The sequence below is a fragment of the Agelaius phoeniceus genome, chromosome 19 (assembly GCF_051311805.1).
Source record: "Agelaius phoeniceus isolate bAgePho1 chromosome 19, bAgePho1.hap1, whole genome shotgun sequence".
In the NCBI taxonomy this organism is placed as follows: Eukaryota; Metazoa; Chordata; class Aves; order Passeriformes; family Icteridae; genus Agelaius; species Agelaius phoeniceus.
The window spans coordinates 13486267-13502703 of record NC_135283.1 but is presented as its reverse complement, the minus strand read 5'-3'; the positions used below and the strand labels follow the sequence as shown (position 1 = coordinate 13502703).

General features: G+C 53.1%; 2 protein-coding genes across 2 annotated transcripts; both read left to right on the top strand.

Annotated features, from left to right (window-relative positions):
- Positions 1-1918: 1918 nt before the first annotated feature.
- NOTUM (notum, palmitoleoyl-protein carboxylesterase) lies at positions 1919-9047 on the top strand. Its single transcript, XM_054645218.2, has 11 exons — positions 1919-2713; positions 2962-3014; positions 3166-3261; positions 3829-3889; positions 4772-4830; positions 5829-5931; positions 6598-6789; positions 7124-7224; positions 7322-7469; positions 7720-7767; positions 7870-9047. Exons 1-11 carry the CDS (start codon positions 2193-2195, stop codon positions 8174-8176), a joined length of 1689 nt encoding a protein of 562 aa, XP_054501193.2. The 5' UTR covers positions 1919-2192; the 3' UTR covers positions 8177-9047.
- A 2888-nt stretch (positions 9048-11935) lies between these two features.
- MYADML2 (myeloid associated differentiation marker like 2) lies at positions 11936-14529 on the top strand. Its single transcript, XM_054645277.2, has one exon. The coding sequence runs from the start codon at positions 12312-12314 to the stop codon at positions 13218-13220; it is 909 nt and encodes a 302-aa protein (XP_054501252.2). The 5' UTR covers positions 11936-12311; the 3' UTR covers positions 13221-14529.
- The last annotated feature ends 1908 nt before the right edge of the window (positions 14530-16437 follow it).

Below are 16437 nucleotides of genomic sequence, written 5' to 3'. Positions count from 1 at the left end.
CAGACTTACATTCTTCCTCATAGCCCCTTGCTCAGCCATGAAAAGTAATACAACATTTTCCTGAGCTTTGGAAGGATAGCAAGAGTGCTCTGAACGAACCCTCCCCTGAGTGACCTGAACCAGAGGTCAGAAAGCTGAAGAGGGCTCAGTAAAGCCAAACCGCACAAAACTTGAATTTCTTTGCTTCACTTCTCAGGACAAAGATCTGCAACTTTAACATGCATTCCTCTCTGCCAGAAGATGCCTCCCTGGTGCATCATAATCAGTCAGCCCTCAATGCGCCAGCTGGTTACCAAGCAAGGCATTACAGAGTGCAGGAACTCAGCCCTCGGTGGAGAGAAAGAGCAGGGACACCAGGAGGAATGCAAGCCTGGCAACGGGAGGCACAGCAGCTTTGCTGTGAAGGATGCAGCTCAGCAGTCTCACCCCTCCTGGTTTCGTGCTGTACCTCGTGGACTGTGAGGTGCCCAAGTTGTTTATGCCATCGTTTCCAGGGATCCTGGAGCACTCCGAGGACTCCGTGCCTCAGACTGCGCACTAACTGACCAGGTTCCAGATAAAGCTCTGCTCGGGCTGACTGACGAGCTCTTTAACTTGCCATAACTAGCCATAAGTAGCCTCGGTGATCCATTGCTGGGACCTGGCAGGGACAGTGAGCAAGGGAGGTTTAGGCCATCGCAGAGAAAGATACAACGATGCAGAAATGTGCTGGGACCTAAAACTTATCAGGAGTGAACATAGTGCACCTGAGGAGGTGCACAGTCAATTGAGTAGCTTTTCTTGGCTTTAAAGATACTGCTGTCAGTATTAGCACTTAAATAAAACATTTGAGGGTAAAAGTCTTAGTGAGAACAGAGCAAGAACTGAGAGTACGTAAGAGTAACTGAAAGATAAAAAAACCAACATAGCAAGCAAACCAAAACCACATGCTACGTGTGTAGGAAACATAGAGCTGAGCCTACATTCAGTAAGGTAAAAAATGTAGTTGCAGCAGTTGGACAGTCCTAATTCCAGCTTGACAAAAAAAAAACTTCCACGTGCTATTTTAAGATTATACTATTTTCACCTTTTCTGATCCCAGATAGATTATATTTCCCAGTAAAGACAATCCTCCTGTTCCTTTCTGGAGGGCTGGTGAGGAGCGCATTATTCAAAGCGTAGTATTTTCTCTGGTTTTCCTCGGTGTTTAACTCCGAGGTCTGCAATAAGGCCATTTCCAGGGAATTCTCCCTCTCCCAGATGACCAGCACTCTGGTGACAACACGGCTTTTTCTCCAGGATTTTTCTTGCAATTCCTGGAAACGTCCGGGCCCCGGGGGGAGAGCGGCCGGCGGTAAACCTCGGGAGCTGTGGGGAGCAACAGGGCGCAGCCTCTACGGCGCGGAGACTCCGACCCCCGGGCGGCGGCGGCCGGGGGCTGCGGGGGCCGTTACCGCCGCCTCCGGCCCGCCGTGGCTCCGGCGCGCCCGGGGCCTCCGCGTCCCCTCCCGTTCCCGGCTGCAGCATCCTCCGGCCGGGGGCGACCCGCCGCCGGCCCCGGGCACCCGCGGAAGCCGAGCAGACCGGACGCCGATGTCGGGGACCACAGGGCCGCTTCTCGCTGCCGTGCGGGAGCCGGGGCCAGGCTGGAGCGCGGCATCGCGGGCCGGCGTGCGGGATCCCGCACGGGAGCGCCCGGGGGGCGCGGGGCTGAGCTCCGCCGGTGGAGAGGCGGCGGCACGTCCCGGGGCGGGGCGGGCAGTGCCGCCGACGCGGAGCCGGGGAGGAGCTGCCGTCGGGGCTCTGGGGGGAGAGGGGCGGGCCGGGGGGCGCGGCGCGGGCCTGGGGCGCCGCCACGGGGGCTGCCACGTGCGGGGTCTCGCGCTCGGGCGGCCCGGCCGCCCCCCCGGCCCCGGGGAGAGGCCGCCCCGGGCCCCCGCCGCCCTGCGGGCGAGGCTGTCGGGCGCCGCCGCCACCGCCGCGGCCCCGGCGCCGGCAGGGGCGGCGATGGCGTCGCCGTCGAGCGCGGGGCGCGCCCCGACGGAGCGGCCCACCGTGCCGGTGCGGTGCGGCGCAGACCCCCCGCTCCCTCCGCCTCGCTCCGAGGGGGCGGAGGGCAGGGCAGGGCGGGGGCTGGCCGGCTGCTGCCCCACGCGGCGCCCGGGCTGGCGGCGCCCCCGGCGCGCTCCCCGCGCACTCCGTGCCCCTCTGTCATGCTCGCCGCCTGGGAGCGGGCGGCGGGCTCCTGTGCCGGCAGCCGCGCCGCCGAGCCCGCGCCGCCGGCGCTGCCCTCTTCGCCCACCGCCGCCGACCCCCGTCCCCGCGGGTGGCGCGGCGGGGCGCGGCGGAGCGCGGGCGGCGCTGCCCGCCGCCGGGGACTGGCTGCTGCCGCGGCGAACGGCGGGTGGCGGCGGGCGGCGATGGGCACGGCGGCGGTGCACCTCCTGCTGCTGCTGGGGCTGCTGCACGCCGGGCCCGGCGGCGAGGGCAGGAAGGGCTGGCGGCGGCGAGGCCCGGCGGTCCGCGAGCGCGGCGAGGCGGCGGCGGCGGCGGCAGCCGAGAGTTTCCCGCTGGACTTCACCGCCGTGGAGGGCAACATGGACAGCTTCATGGCGCAGGTCAAGAGCCTGGCGCAGTCGCTGTACCCCTGCTCGGCCCAGGCGCTGCCGCACGACCTGCGCCTGCACCTCCTGCACAACGCCTCGGTCACCTGCAACGACGGCAGCCCGGCCGGGTGAGTCCCCGCGCCGCGCCAGCCCCTCCGGGCGCCCCGGGGCTGCCCCGCGCGTCCGCCGCCGCCGCCGCCGCCGCTCCCCCGGCCCGGCCCCGAGGGCTGCGGCGCCACCGCGCGGCGGCGCGCGGCACCGGCGGCGACAGGTGCAGCGAGCGCCTCCCGGGCGGCGGCCCCGGCTCGAGCGGCAGCGGAGCGGCGCGGCCGGGCCCGGCTCCCGCTGAGGCGCTGCCCCTTGCCTGTGCCCGCAGCTACTACCTGAAGGAGTCCAAAGGCAGTCGGCGCTGGCTGCTGTTCCTGGAAGGTGAGCGCCGGCGCCCCCGACTTCCGCCACGGCGGCCACGAGCGGGGCGGCGACCCGAGGCTGCCCTCGGTGCCCCGGCCCCCGAGGGCCGCCGTCCCTCGGCCGCGAGACCCCGGCCCTGCGGGGCGGCTGACCCCTGTCCCCTCGCCAGGAGGGTGGTACTGCTTCAACAGGGAGAACTGCGACACCCGCTACGACACCATGCGGCGGCTGATGAGCTCCCGGGAGTGGCCCGCGACCCGCGTGGGTGAGTCGCCCCCTCCGCCCCGTGGGGCAGCCCCGAGGCACCGGGACCGGGACCGGGCTGAGGCAGCGCCCGCCGTCACCACCCCGGACCCGTCACCACCCCGGACGGTGCCCGGTTGCTGCCCCGCGGTGATCCCGTGCCGCGGGCGCTGGCAGGCTCTGGGTGCGCAGGTACCGCCGGTAATGAGTGCTGCTCTCTTCGCTCTCTTCTCGTGCTGCAGCCTCCCGGGCACCCAAACGTCCGTCACTCACACAGATCGTCTGAGTGTATTGGAATTTGCCTGCTAGGATTTGTCTTTTGGGGAGGTACTTAAATAGGCATCACAGGTCTTTTCTGTGCTGCAAGAAGCTTCTAGACGGGTTTCATCTGTAGCATGAATCAAATTCTGAGTGTTAAATCTGCCTAAGGGCAAATTTAGAAATGTTCCTTCCACTTCCCTTGCCGATGTTTTTCATCATGGATGTTTGTTTTCTGTGTGGTCAGAGGTCTTGCATGAGGCTCCTACGATTCCTCTGAAATCACAGACTGTCATCTGTATGTTTTTTGTTTCTTTCTGCCCATCTGCAGGAACTGGGATCCTCTCCTCTCAGCCAGAAGAAAATCCCCACTGGTGGAATGCAAACATGGTGTAAGGAGGGACAACGGAGGGAAATAGCTTTATACTTAAACAGCATCTCCTGCCTTTTAGGCTAGCAAGAGTGCTGCAGAGACAGGTTAAGACTAATACTTGGAAAAGGAAATTGTGTGATTCCTCATTTACTTCAGCTCTCTAACACTTAAAGGTGACAAAGTCGAGAAACTCAGGTTCAATCTCCTTGGAGTTGTGGGGTAATCTAATGAAGAAAAACTGGGGATAGCTTAGAGAGCCTTCTCAAACAGCTGCAGTGGTGAATCCATCGTGAGTGCTGGGCTGATAGCGTGTTACACATCTGACAATTTGAGAAGAATGTGGAGCAGCTCTCCTAGTTCAAAGAAGAGAAATGAGAGACACCAGTTTATATATGCATCTATACAGAAGGGATGTTAATTTGTCTTCTGCAAAACAGAGACATGTGAAGTTAATTCCTGCAAAAACCTCCAGTGGTTGCAGTCAGCATTTACACTGCACTGACTAGAGTCTTCTCATTTTTCGTGTGAAAAACTGAAGCATAGAGAGTTGCCCTGTGACAGGCCATCCACTGTGTTGGCAGAATAGCTGAGAGCAAAGTCACGCTCCATCGTTCTGTCCCCTGAGCTTAGTGATTCAATTAGATTGATAAAATACATGTTATTTATTGATTTAACTCAGTAAAACTATTAGTGTTCAGGAGAAAATTCAAGAAAATTACGATTGTCACTTGGTGTGCAGGAAGGTAAGTTGTCAAACTGGACAGAAACTTTTCCCTTTTCCCCTTCCCTTTTCCCCTTCCCTTTTCCCCAGGATTTATTTTTCTTCCAGTTAAGTGACCGCATCCTCACCCTGTTGTGCGTGTCAGAGGCACAGCAGGACTCACACAGCTCTCTCTTACAGATTCATCCCATATTGCTCAAGTGATGTTTGGAGCGGTGCCTCTTCCAAGTCTGAGAAAAGTGAGTGTTGCTGATGGGCCCTTGCTGCCCCAGACATCACACATTAAAGGATGTGGCCAGACTTCTGTGAAACCACGCGGACGAGAAACAGGCTTTTTCTTGCTGAAGGGCAGGAAAGAATATCAAGCTACTTCCAGATAAAACATCCTGATCTCTTTAGCTCAGGCTGTTTTGACATAGTTCAGAGCCACTGCTTGAAGAGATGTTACACTGATGCAGTATGCAAGGATTAGAAGACCAGAATTCCTTTTAGATGAATCTCCAGGTTCCAGCACGTAGCAAATTAATTGGACCATGGACTGTTGCATGTAACTTAGCACGGCTGACCTGAGAGGCAGGACTGGGAATTTAGTGTCAGACTTTAATCAGGAAGATATTTGGCCTTAGGCAGGAGCCGTTGTGTGTCAAGCTGAAGCTGTCTGCAGGTTTCTTTGGGAAACAGCATCGTTCATATTAAAGCAGGCTGCTTTGCCATCCACTGTCATTCCAGTGGTGTCACAGTAAGGGAGGGACCTTTCCACTCCATCCCAGCTCCTTGGCACTGTTGCTGTGGAGCAGTTACACATCAGCAGCCATGGATGGAAGCAGTGTCTCTGTACATGTAACATCTTGTGAACCATTGCTTCTCTGAATTGGCTTGATGAACTGGCAAGAAGGGGAAGCAGTAAGTTGGAACTGAGATTCCAGGTGGTAGGAAGGTCTGTGTTTGTTTCTGCAGCATCTTCCTTCTTGTTTTCCTTTTCCAAAGTTGCTCATTTCTAAGCACAGTCATAGGAAGGTACTTGTGTAATTGAGTTCACATGGTTCTCTTTCAGGGCAGCACATCTTGTACAAGGTGGGAGCAGATCTCTTGTTAGGTGTACTTCATATCGGTGGATAAAATGAGCCCGAGTTTAGGTTTCTAATCCTTTTGCAAAGTTCTTAAGCATTTTCAGAGAGGAAATAGAAGTCTGGGCCTGGACAGGAAGCAATTTTGTTGACACTGAGCTGTCTTCCAGATGAATATGCCTTCATGGGAGCCCTGATCATACAGGAGGTTATAAAGGAGCTGGTGGGAAAAGGCCTGAGCACTGCGAAAGTCTTGCTGCTAGCAGGGAGCAGGTAGGTATCCACAGGATTCTGTTTCGGGAAGACAGAAGGTTTCCACAGTAGGAAGCTGTTAAGGGACAAGGTCCAGCAGCTCCTGAAACATTTCTCCTAGGAGTACAGTAACACTAACAGCAAACCCTGTATCTCTGGTCAGTTTTCTCATGTCTGCACCAAGAATTCTGGTTCCTGTTGGCCCATATCCTGAGACACACACCTGTGAATTGATTCAGGACACCAAAATAAAAACCAAATTTGCCTCGCACAGGTGCTCTGGATCATCCTGTGTTGCATAAAGCTCTGCTACACCCAGTGTATTACTCAGGGTGTAATAGAGAAGTTGCTAAGAGTGAATTCGTCTCACTTCAGATTCTTTTCATTTTTGAGCAGCCAACCCACTTGGAAATGATAGAGAGCACATGTATTTCCCAGGAAAGAGAGTAACAACTGGACTTTGTTTCTGAGCTTGCAGATTATTACTCAGCACTGGCTTTATTTCTGAGTGTTGCAAAGCAAGGAAATAGTGTGGTGTCTCCCAGGTTGGTGGTGAATGGTTGGGTGTCTCTGCTGTGGCAGATGCAGGTGTTTGCAGCACGTCACTGCTGAGGAAGGTGTGTCTGCCAGCAAGGTCTGTAGCACCCTGTGCCCCTGGTGACTGCAGTGCTGGTGTTGCTGTTGCAGTGCTGGAGGGACAGGAGTGCTCCTGAACGTGGATCGGGTGGCAGAGCAGCTGGAGCAGATGGGTTACCAAGGGATTCAGGTGCGAGGCTTGGCAGACTCTGGATGGTTCCTGGATAACAAACAGTACCGCAGGACCGACTGCATCGATACCATAACGTGTGCTCCAACAGAGGCCATCAGGAGAGGAATAAGGTACAGTCAGGTGCTCTCAAGTGCACTGCTGTGAGTGGTTAGAGTGTGGAAAAAATGTTCTCCTTCGCTGTGTTCCTTCGTTTTGATACTTAAGGAATAGTTATTGTCTACATCAGTGTGTTTACAATGATTTTATTGGAAAAGGCAATAAAGTCTAAATGTTCAAAAGAATGTGTACAGTTACAGATGCTCTAAAATGTGTTGATGGGACAGTGCTGCCAAGAAAGCTGTTCTATCAGTTGAAATTCTAGTCAGAACAGGAACTATGATCTGGAGAGGATGCATTGTTAGGGTTGCCCTGTGCCTCCCATTCTTTTATTGCTTTCTCCTCTAGATACTGGAATGGCGTTGTTCCCGAACGCTGTAAGCTGCAGTTTAAAGAGGGAGAGGAATGGAATTGCTTTTTTGGATATAAGATTTACCCGACTCTTCGATGTAAGTACCAAAGGAGAGAGATCAAATGGTTTAGGGTTCCCTCTGTATTTGTAACTAACTTGGAGCATTCCCTTTTCAAAACTTTTTGTCTTTCCAGGTCCAGTCTTTGTTGTCCAGTGGCTGTTCGATGAGGCCCAGCTTACTGTAGACAATGTGCACCTCACTGGCCAGCCTGTTCAGGAAGGACAGTGGCTCTACATCCAGAATTTAGGTAGAGAGCTGAGAAACACCTTGAAGGATGTGACGTAAGTGTTTCATTGAGAAAAACCTGGCGTATTTGTTTCTAAATGATGTTCTTATCTAGTTCCTTGTGTTCTCAGATCTCTGCTGAAAAAGGAGAGCTGTAAATGTGGTAACTATTAGTTCATCTACATCAAGAATCTTGCCTTTTTCATTTTTGTGTGAAATTCCACTCTTTCCCTAGTCTGGAAGGTTCAATTCAGCAGGACTTACTTTGTCCTTCAAGACATAACCCATGTTTCTGTTTTCCTTTAGTGCAAGCTTTGCTCCTGCCTGTTTGTCCCACGAGATCATCACACGCAAGTAAGTGCTTGTGCAGATCCTGCAGAGGTGAACAGGGGTGGGAATGACCCTGTCCTGGCAGCCTGACCCCTCTGATGTGATCTGCACTGTTTGTCTTTGCAGTCATTGGACTGACATCCAGGTGAAGGGGACATCATTGCCCCGTGCCCTGCACTGCTGGGATCGGAGCCTCCACGAGAGCAACAAGAATGGGAAGGCTCCTCTGAAAGGCTGCCCAATTCACCTGATTGACAGCTGCCCATGGCCTCACTGCAACCCCTCGTGCCCCACAATCAGGGACCAGTTCACAGGGCAGGAGATGAATGTGATCCAGTTCCTCATGCACATGGGTTTTGATGTTCAGAAGATGGCACAGCAGCAGGGCCTGGAGCCGAGTAAACTCCTGGGGATGCTCAGCAGTGGTAACTAGAAAGGTCAGAGGGGCAGAGATTAGATCAGGAGGAGAGAGACTCTCAGCCCTTCTCCCAAACTTTCTGATCTTCTCCCTAATGTTCCTGCAGGCAGATGCATGCTCATACCCATGGCACACTCACACCTGTGCACTCACATGCTCCCATATCTTGCACGCTTATGGTGTGTCAAGAAAAAAAAAGAAAAAAAAAAAAGGCAAGCAGCAATTTCTTGCTTACATTGTTTGGCTGGAACTTGTTCCCTCCCTCCAAACTCTAGGGCTGAGTTTCAGCTGGTCACATCCTCTTCCTGTGCTACACAAGGCAATCAGAAACAGGGAGTAGCAAAGCCATAAATAGCAGCGATGAGAACCTTCCCCAGATCTGGGACATCTTCCCTTGCCATCAGTTTTACATCATAGACTTGTTACAAGTGGTGAAAAAAGCAAGCACTGGATTTCTTCTGTCCAACTAGGAGTGAAGGAATGATTGCATTACTTCCTGGAGGTTAGCATCTCATGCTGAATCACAGTACACAGACCCAGGACACGTGCTAGGGATGGACACTCTTGTACTCAATTTATTCATATTATTTTATAAAATGACTTTTTAATTACTTTTTTAAACTAAGCAAGAAATATAAAGGATATTGTAACATATTTTTTTTTAAATAATGAAGAAACCTCTTGCTACTTTGGCAACATGGACATATTTATTTTAATATGTAAAACGCTATTTATAAGGGCTGACCAGAGAACCATACCTGTATCTTTGTAAAGTTGTATATGCTGCTCATTTGGATGGGTTATCCTGATGGTCACTTGTGCCTGGGAGAGGGCTAAGGGTGGTGTTAAAGTTTTGTATTAATTAGATTTCTGTGTTCCCCTTGCAGTGTGCCTTTGTTTCTTGATGTTTCATTGTTTCTCTGATGAAGAGGTTGTAATATAAGGTTTAGTACAGAGACTTTCACCCAGCACCTGATGTTTGCAGACTTTCACTATGATTCCCCAGGTAGTCCAGGGCATTGCACTGTAAGGTGGAGGGAGATCTGGCTTTGCTGCAAAGGCCTCTCTCCCAGTGAGGGAAATGTTTGATCCGAGCATCAGAAGCATTTGGAGCAGAAAGGGCAGAGAACACAAGACAAGCACCAACATATTTCTCTTCTAACAATTTGGGAACACACCCACCACAGCAGGGAGAATCCCCTTTGATGGCAGCGGGAGGAGAACAAGGGAGGGATGCAGAATGCAGGGCTGAGGCTGGAGAGGAGCCATTCCTGGGCTGGGAGCAGCGGGGGCTGCAGCAGAGCCTCAGCCTGCAGGGCAGGGCAGGGCAAGGGAGCCCTGCCCCAGCAGCAGCTGCACGGCTGCTGCACGGCTGCTGCATGGCTGCTGCCTCACCTGTGTGTGCCTGCACTGCTGTGCACGGCTCCTGCCTCACCTGTGTGTGCCTGCACGGCTGCTGCACGGCTGCTGCATGGCTGCTGCCTCACCTGTGTGTGCCTGCACGACTGCTGCGCGGCTGCTGCACGGCTGCTGCCTCACCTGTGTGTGCCTGCACGGCTGCTGCCTCACCTGTGTGTGCCTGCACGGCTGCTGCATGGCTGCTGCATGGCTGCTGCCTCACCTGTGTGTGCCTGCACTGCTGCTGCATGGCTGCTGCATGGCTCCTGCCTCACCTGTGTGTGCCTGCACTGCTGCACAGCCTCATCTGTGTGTGCCTGCACTGCTGTGCACGGCTCCTGCCTCACCTGTGTGTGCACGGCTGCTGCCTCACCTGTGTGTGCCTGCACGGCTGCTGCATGGCTGCTGCATGGCTGCTGCCTCACCTGTGTGTGCCTGCACTGCTGCTGCATGGCTGCTGCATGGCTCCTGCCTCACCTGTGTGTGCCTGCACTGCTGCTGCATGGCTCCTGCCTCACCTGTGTGTGCACGGCTCCTGCCTCACCTGCGTGTGATCTCTTGTTTTGGCTAAGCAAACCCAAAAAATGAACCAAACTGTAGCCCTTTGGTTCCTCTTCTTGGAGCTCAGGAAAAGCCTGGCAGGACCACACACAGATCACCACAATCAGCTGTCCTGCTGTGCATGATGGGATTAACACAGACTGAAGATAAAGAAAAACTAAAGAGAAAAGGGTTGGTGCTCCCAGTGAAACTGAAAAGCAGGAAAACATCAGTGGAGTTTGCCTGTGATCAGTTTGGAGATTACTGATATCTTTTATGTTTTAATGACTTGGGTATAAAAGTAGAATTGTCCTGATTACGCTTTTCATCTGTTTTCTGCTGTGCAGAAGCCAGTGACAAAAGGGCAAGACTGGAAGTCTTCAGTGCCATGTGTTTGTGATCTTTTGACTGGATCAGGCTCTTTATTTCTGAGGGGACGGTGGCTGTGCTCTGTGAGCTGTGCTGCCCCACAGTGTGAGTTCTGATTTCGGAGACCTTTGCCCTCTGCCAGCACCACCTGGTGCTGGGGGCTCTCCAGAGGGGCTCCACTTCCCATGGGAAGCAGAAGCTGAGCAGCTCTGCCTTGAGCCCCGGTGTCACTGACTGTCCCCAGGTGGGCCATGGAGTGTCCCTGTCCCCGGCAGAGGGAGGGGATGCACCTGAAAGTGCCACAGGGCAGAAAGCGACCCCCTGCCAAAGAGACCCTGAAAACAGCTGGAGGTGAAGGATTAATAGACAGTCAAGTAGGGCAAGATTTCGGTATGAGAACGTCTTCACCTGAAGTGCCTCAGCCCTCCTGCTGCATTTCCTGGTTATTGTGATGTTAATTGTGCAGCTTCCACCCCAAATGAATGCAGGCTTTTGTACTTTTAGCACCAGAGGCCTCTCAAAGGAAAATGGAAGGGACTTGAGATGAATGAAAGAGATACTGAGGTTACAAGATGGTGACAAAGCTGAAGGTAGGCACATTTTATCATTACAGCCAAAACAATGTACTGTTCTCATGTGAGCCATTCCAGCAGGGAAGTTTTGCTGCTTCCATACTGGGATGAGTACTGCAGGTGAGGAGTCAGCAATGCTGCTCTGGGGTAAGGGAGGAATTTTTCTGCTATGTTGTGGTGAAAACATTCACGCATTCCCATTCTGAAATTACATCAGAAATTTTGTTTGGGGCTTTTAGAGATATAATTAAGAGACTTCTGGGTAGAGATGAAGTCTGGGAGGCACTGTATACCAGGAATGGCTCACTGTGAAAGCTTTGATCTCACAGGAGGGAGAGTTTTACACTATTTATTAAAATCTGTGTTCCAAAACAGTGCTAAGAATATCAAAGCAAAATTTTTTTAAACAGTTGTATTCAGTTACTGCATTCAGAGATACAAGAAAAACTGATTCCCCCATAAATAAAAGAGAGACAGGGAAGGGTTTAAGGAAACGTTGAGGACGGGTGCTTGTCAACCTTCACAGCCACAAGCTGTCACACAAAGCACAGCAGGTAAATGTATCACTGCTCCAGATCAACTGCAGCAAAGTGAGTCAGCTTTTTTTCAGCCTCTGGCCTAAATCCCTTCTTTTATAGGGCTTGTGCTGCCTCTGGGCTTGTGCCCCCACTCAGGGGCTCTTGGGTCTGCAGGACTGAGCTCTCGTGGATCACAGCCCCCTGCCACAGGCAGGGAGAGCAGCAGCATTCCAGTGACCCCAGAGCTCCTACAAGAACAGCACAAGGATAATCAAGAGCCTTTGATGGAGCTCGCAGCTTCAGTGTTAAATAACACCCGCTCCCAACAGCTGAGTGGGGGCAGGACTCATTCCAGAACTATTAATAAAGCCCCTATTTATACTCCAGGTTCCTGTGAACGGTGCAGCAGAAAGCTACAGCTGCGGAGCTAAAATGGAATAAATGTCAGGCTCCGGGGGAAAGCACCATCCTGTGGGAAAGGAGGCAGCCGGGGGACAGCCCTGGGGCAGGTCTCGGAGCTGAGGGAGCGGAGGGCGAGCGGCGGCGCCCGGAGCGTGCAGGCAGTGGGCAGAGCCGGGCTCCGCTCCCTGCAGCCGCAGGTCTGTGCAGAGCTGCCAGAGATGCAGCGTCAGAGGCGGCTCCCGCTGCGGCCAGAGGCTCCGGCGGGGCTGCGGCCGAGCCGGCACCAGGTGTGACTGAGGCAGGAAGGACCTTTGGGGAGGCTCGGAGCGCCTTGTCCGCTGGACCGGCAGGATGATGGAGAGCACGGGAGGGCCGTATCTGAACACGGCCGCCGTGACGTCCCCGGTGGGAATAGCCCGGCTGCTGCAGATGACCTTCGGCTGCGCCACCTTCAGCCTGGTCGCCCACCAAGGGGGGTTCAGTGCCGCCTACGGCACCTTCTGCATGTTCGTCTGGACCTTCTGCTTCGCCGTCACCGTGTTCATCATCGCCTGCGAGTTCACACGCCTGCACAGCTGCCTGAGCCTCTCCTGGGGAAACTTCACGGCGGCTTTTGCTATGCTGGCCACGCTCATGTCGGTGACAGCGGCGGTGATCTACCCGCTCTACTTCGTGCAGGTGGGCTGTTACCCCATCGGCTGCCAGGTCCGGGATTTCCGCATCGCCGCCAGCGTCTTTGCGGGCCTGCTGTTCATCACCTACGCCTCTGAGGTGTTCCTAACCAGGGCCAAGCCGGGACAGGTCACCAGCTACATGGCCACCGTCTCTGGCCTCTTGAAAATCGTCCAGGCCTTCGTGGCCTGCATCATCTTTGGGGCGCTGGTGAACGACAGCCAGTACAGTAAATACGTGGCGACGCAGTGGTGTGTGGCTGTCTACAGCTTTTGCTTTGTGGTGACGGTGGTGGTGGTGGCCTTCAGTGTCACAGGTAAGACTGCCTTGCTGTGGTTCCCTTTTGAGCGTTCTGTGGTCATCTACACCTTTGGGGCAGTGCTGCTCTATGCGAGTGCTGCGGTCATCTGGCCAGTGTTCTGCTTTGACAGCAAGTACGGCTCCCCACGACGGCCCGGCCTCTGTGCCAAGGGCAAGTGCCCCTGGGACAGCCAGCTGGTGATTGCCATCTTCACCTATGTCAACCTGCTGCTCTATGTCCTGGACCTGGCGTACTCCCAGCGCATCCGCTTTGTCTCACACATCTGAACCGTGGCTCGGCCTCCGTGGAGGCCCCTCCGTGTGCCAACCCCTGCAGGTGCAGAGGGACAGGGCAGAGAGGCGCTGGGCAGGCATGCACACACCACCATCGGCCAAACTTCAAGTGAGGACTGACTACACGAAGGAATGAATGACCTGGAGCAGGTGGGCTGCAGCTGGCACCGCGCAGCCCAACTCCCCCATGGTTCTGCCTCACCTGCCCAGGCCAGCACAAGGAATGGCACAGCTCCACGGGCATCTGCAGACAGCAGGAGTGCTTGTAGCCACAGCAGTGGGGCTGGAGGCTATCGGGTTACTGAGCCAAACGTTAGGAAAGACATACAGGATTTTGAAACTGTTAACCAGCGCCTAACAGTAACCAAGTGACTGCTTGGGAAGTGGAAAAGTTAAAAGCTGCATGAAGGAACACCAGTTCAGTAGGTGAAAATCAATCCCTCGGAGTTTGGGTTAGTTTGGACTGTGTTGGGAGATGTGGAATGCCTGCAAGTGTGGGCAGTTCCAGTCTGGGTGTTTCTGAGAAGAACATCATAGCCAAAACAGTATTTTGAAGGTTGCCAGTCATTTCCTTTCCTCTGCTTTGCTGTCTAGCACAGAAAAGGAATATCCTCAAGTGCACACCTTGGAGGAGGCCTATTTAATGTAATACTCCTATTTAGCAAACACTGAGTCACTACAGAAATGAAAATTTGTAAGGTCGGGGCTCTACTGCTGAGGATCAGGGTGCAGAGCAGAGCCATCCTGCAAAGTGGCCGAGTGTGAACTGTCATCCTCATCCTCGCTTGAGCAGCACAGAAAAATACCTTGGCACATGCTCTTGTCTTGATCCATGGGCCACCATTTCTTTACCCTGGGGTCAAGGGGTTTTTCTGGAGGCTTGAAGATAAATTCTGGGGCATGGCAAAGGGGAGGCAGGGAGTGATTGATCTCACGGTGCTGGAGAAGGGACCCAGTCGGGCGGGAGGGGGCACGGGCAGGACGGGACAGGGCAGAACTTGCGCATGGTACCGGAGGAGCTCGGGATTCCTGAGCACTCTGCTTCACTGGGGAGCCCAACTTCCCAGCCCCACCCCTGACAAAACACCCTCTTTAAAGTTCCACACTTCTCAGCTCAGATTTCAGGCCCCAAGGAATCCTCATTTGTCGCCGGGAGAAGCCAGAGTGTCCAAGTGCTTGTGCAGCACGTGCAGACTTGAGCGCTTTGATTAAAATCTCCAGTAGCTCCCTGTCAGAAGCAAGATTTATTTTTTAACCAAAACAAAATAAAGCTGAATGGCAGATGTATGCTTACATCTCCTGAGATCTGTGTGCTGTCATCCTGCTCTCCACACTCATTGCAGTAGACACTTTCTGCATGAAGGCAGAGCTCACTTTATTCTGGTTTACAAAGCCTGAACACAGAACCAAAAATACAACAGACACAACACAGCAAGACCTCTGAGGGGATTCTCTGCAGCAGAATGACTCAGGAATAAAGAAGCAGACTTACTTTTCATCAGTGCTTTGTGTGGGGTTTGAAAAGCAAAGGGAAAACTTGTTGGGACAGGCGATGTTGAATAATTCTGAGCAAGGACCAGGCCTTAGCAGTGGGGAGCATCAGCCAGGACATGGGACAAGAATTGGGATCCAGCACAGAGGAACAGCCTGCCAAGGGGGTTTTCTCTTCTGTGAGTCCCAGTTCCTGAAGGGCAGGAAATCTGGAAGATGTAGTCCAAGAGGAGGCTGTCAGGGCAAGACCCACGGATATCTGCCATAGATATAAACCAGGAGCTTTATTTCTTGCCACCCAAACAAATTATGGGTTGTACAAGAACAAAAGGCTGACTTGGGAAAGGAAATCCCCTTGTGTTGGAGGAGTTAATTTACAGGAGCCACTGCGTACAAAGGGACCTTGAGCGTTTATGATGTATTCCTGTTAAACCCATCAATATGGACAAATTAAGCCATGTAATACTTGAAAATTACTTTTTTTTTTGGTTGTTGTTATTTCAGATTACTAAAAACCAAACAGGTGCCTGGAAGGACCACGGCTTTTGTTATAAAACCCAGCCCAGTGGGGCCAGGAACGTTGCTTGAGGAAAGCCCCGTCCTGGTGTGGCTCAGGGGGCCGGGGCCAGCGGAGGCAAGAGCCCAGGCAGGGGGTGCCCATCCCCAGGATGGCACCACCGGCGCTCAGGCAGCAGCAGCAGCTCCTTGGCTGGCAGCTGTGGCTGAGCCAGGCACTCCTGGGTTCCTGCAGGAGCAAGAGCAGAAGCGTGGTAAAACTGACAATGCCATGGGTTGATGCAACTTACACCCAGCCAGGGTCAAAGGGCCAGAGAGGAACTGGTGCTTGGGAAACAATAAGGGCAAAATGGAGTGTCTTCACAATAAGGAGAAAGAGAATTTAACATGGAAACCATGATCCCACTGACTGGAGGAGTGGATACACAAGTCATTGCCAAGAACAGTGTGTTCAGATTTAGCTTTCTCATCTGCCAGCCAAAGACTGAGTAAAAAATGTGAACATGGTCAAAATGGCAAAAAAAGATTGTGTGGACAACAATCCTCTCTTTTAGGAGGAAAAAAAAATAAAAAAAAAAATCAAAACCTCATGCTTCAGTGGTTAAAACATTCCCCAACCATTGGAAACTATGAGATTGCCCAATCCAGAACAGAGAACATCTGATATCTACTCATCAGGATTTACCAACCAGCTCTGTCATGATTCAGTTCTCCAGACCTCCTTCATTTCCAGAGAGCATCTCTCCCCTTAATTAACAGATGATGATCAAGTAGCTCCCCATGAACCTGGTTGCTCCAGTCATCAACCATTCCCAACCTGTTTTGGTAAACTAATGTTAGGATTTATGTGTGTTCATTAATTATGGACTTGTGGCTGCAGCCAATCTAGACAGCACCCAGAGGATTCCAGCATGGGTAGGTTAAAGTCGGAATTGTTAATGGGTTTGGACTGGGTTTTTCCCTTCTTTTTTGGAAGCCCAGGGTTCAGTACTCACAAAAGATCAGCGTTTAGGAACATTTATCAGCAGAAAAAAACACTGAGCTTTATTTCTGTCAATGAAGAAGTAAAAAAAAAAAAAAAAACCCCAACAAAAAAACCAAAGACAAAAACTAGCGAGGTAAGATGATAGTTAGGAAAAAAATCACTGCTGGCTGCTTGGGTTTTACAGGAACACTTCACTCCGGTCCGGGCTCTGCACAGCTC

What these genes read in the sequence shown, in the direction of transcription:
- NOTUM (XM_054645218.2), top strand. Translation starts at nt 2,193, where the DNA reads ATGCTCGCCGCCTGGGAGCGGGCGGCGGGCTCCTGTGCCGGCAGCCGC. An exon ending in AACGACGGCAGCCCGGCCGG is followed by an intron (nt 2,714 to 2,961) that starts GTGAGTCCCCGC and finishes CTGTGCCCGCAG; the next exon opens with CTACTACCTGAAGGAGTCCA. An exon ending in GCCATCAGGAGAGGAATAAG is followed by an intron (nt 6,790 to 7,123) that starts GTACAGTCAGGT and finishes TTTCTCCTCTAG; the next exon opens with ATACTGGAATGGCGTTGTTC.
- MYADML2 (XM_054645277.2), top strand. Translation starts at nt 12,312, where the DNA reads ATGATGGAGAGCACGGGAGGGCCGTATCTGAACACGGCCGCCGTGACG.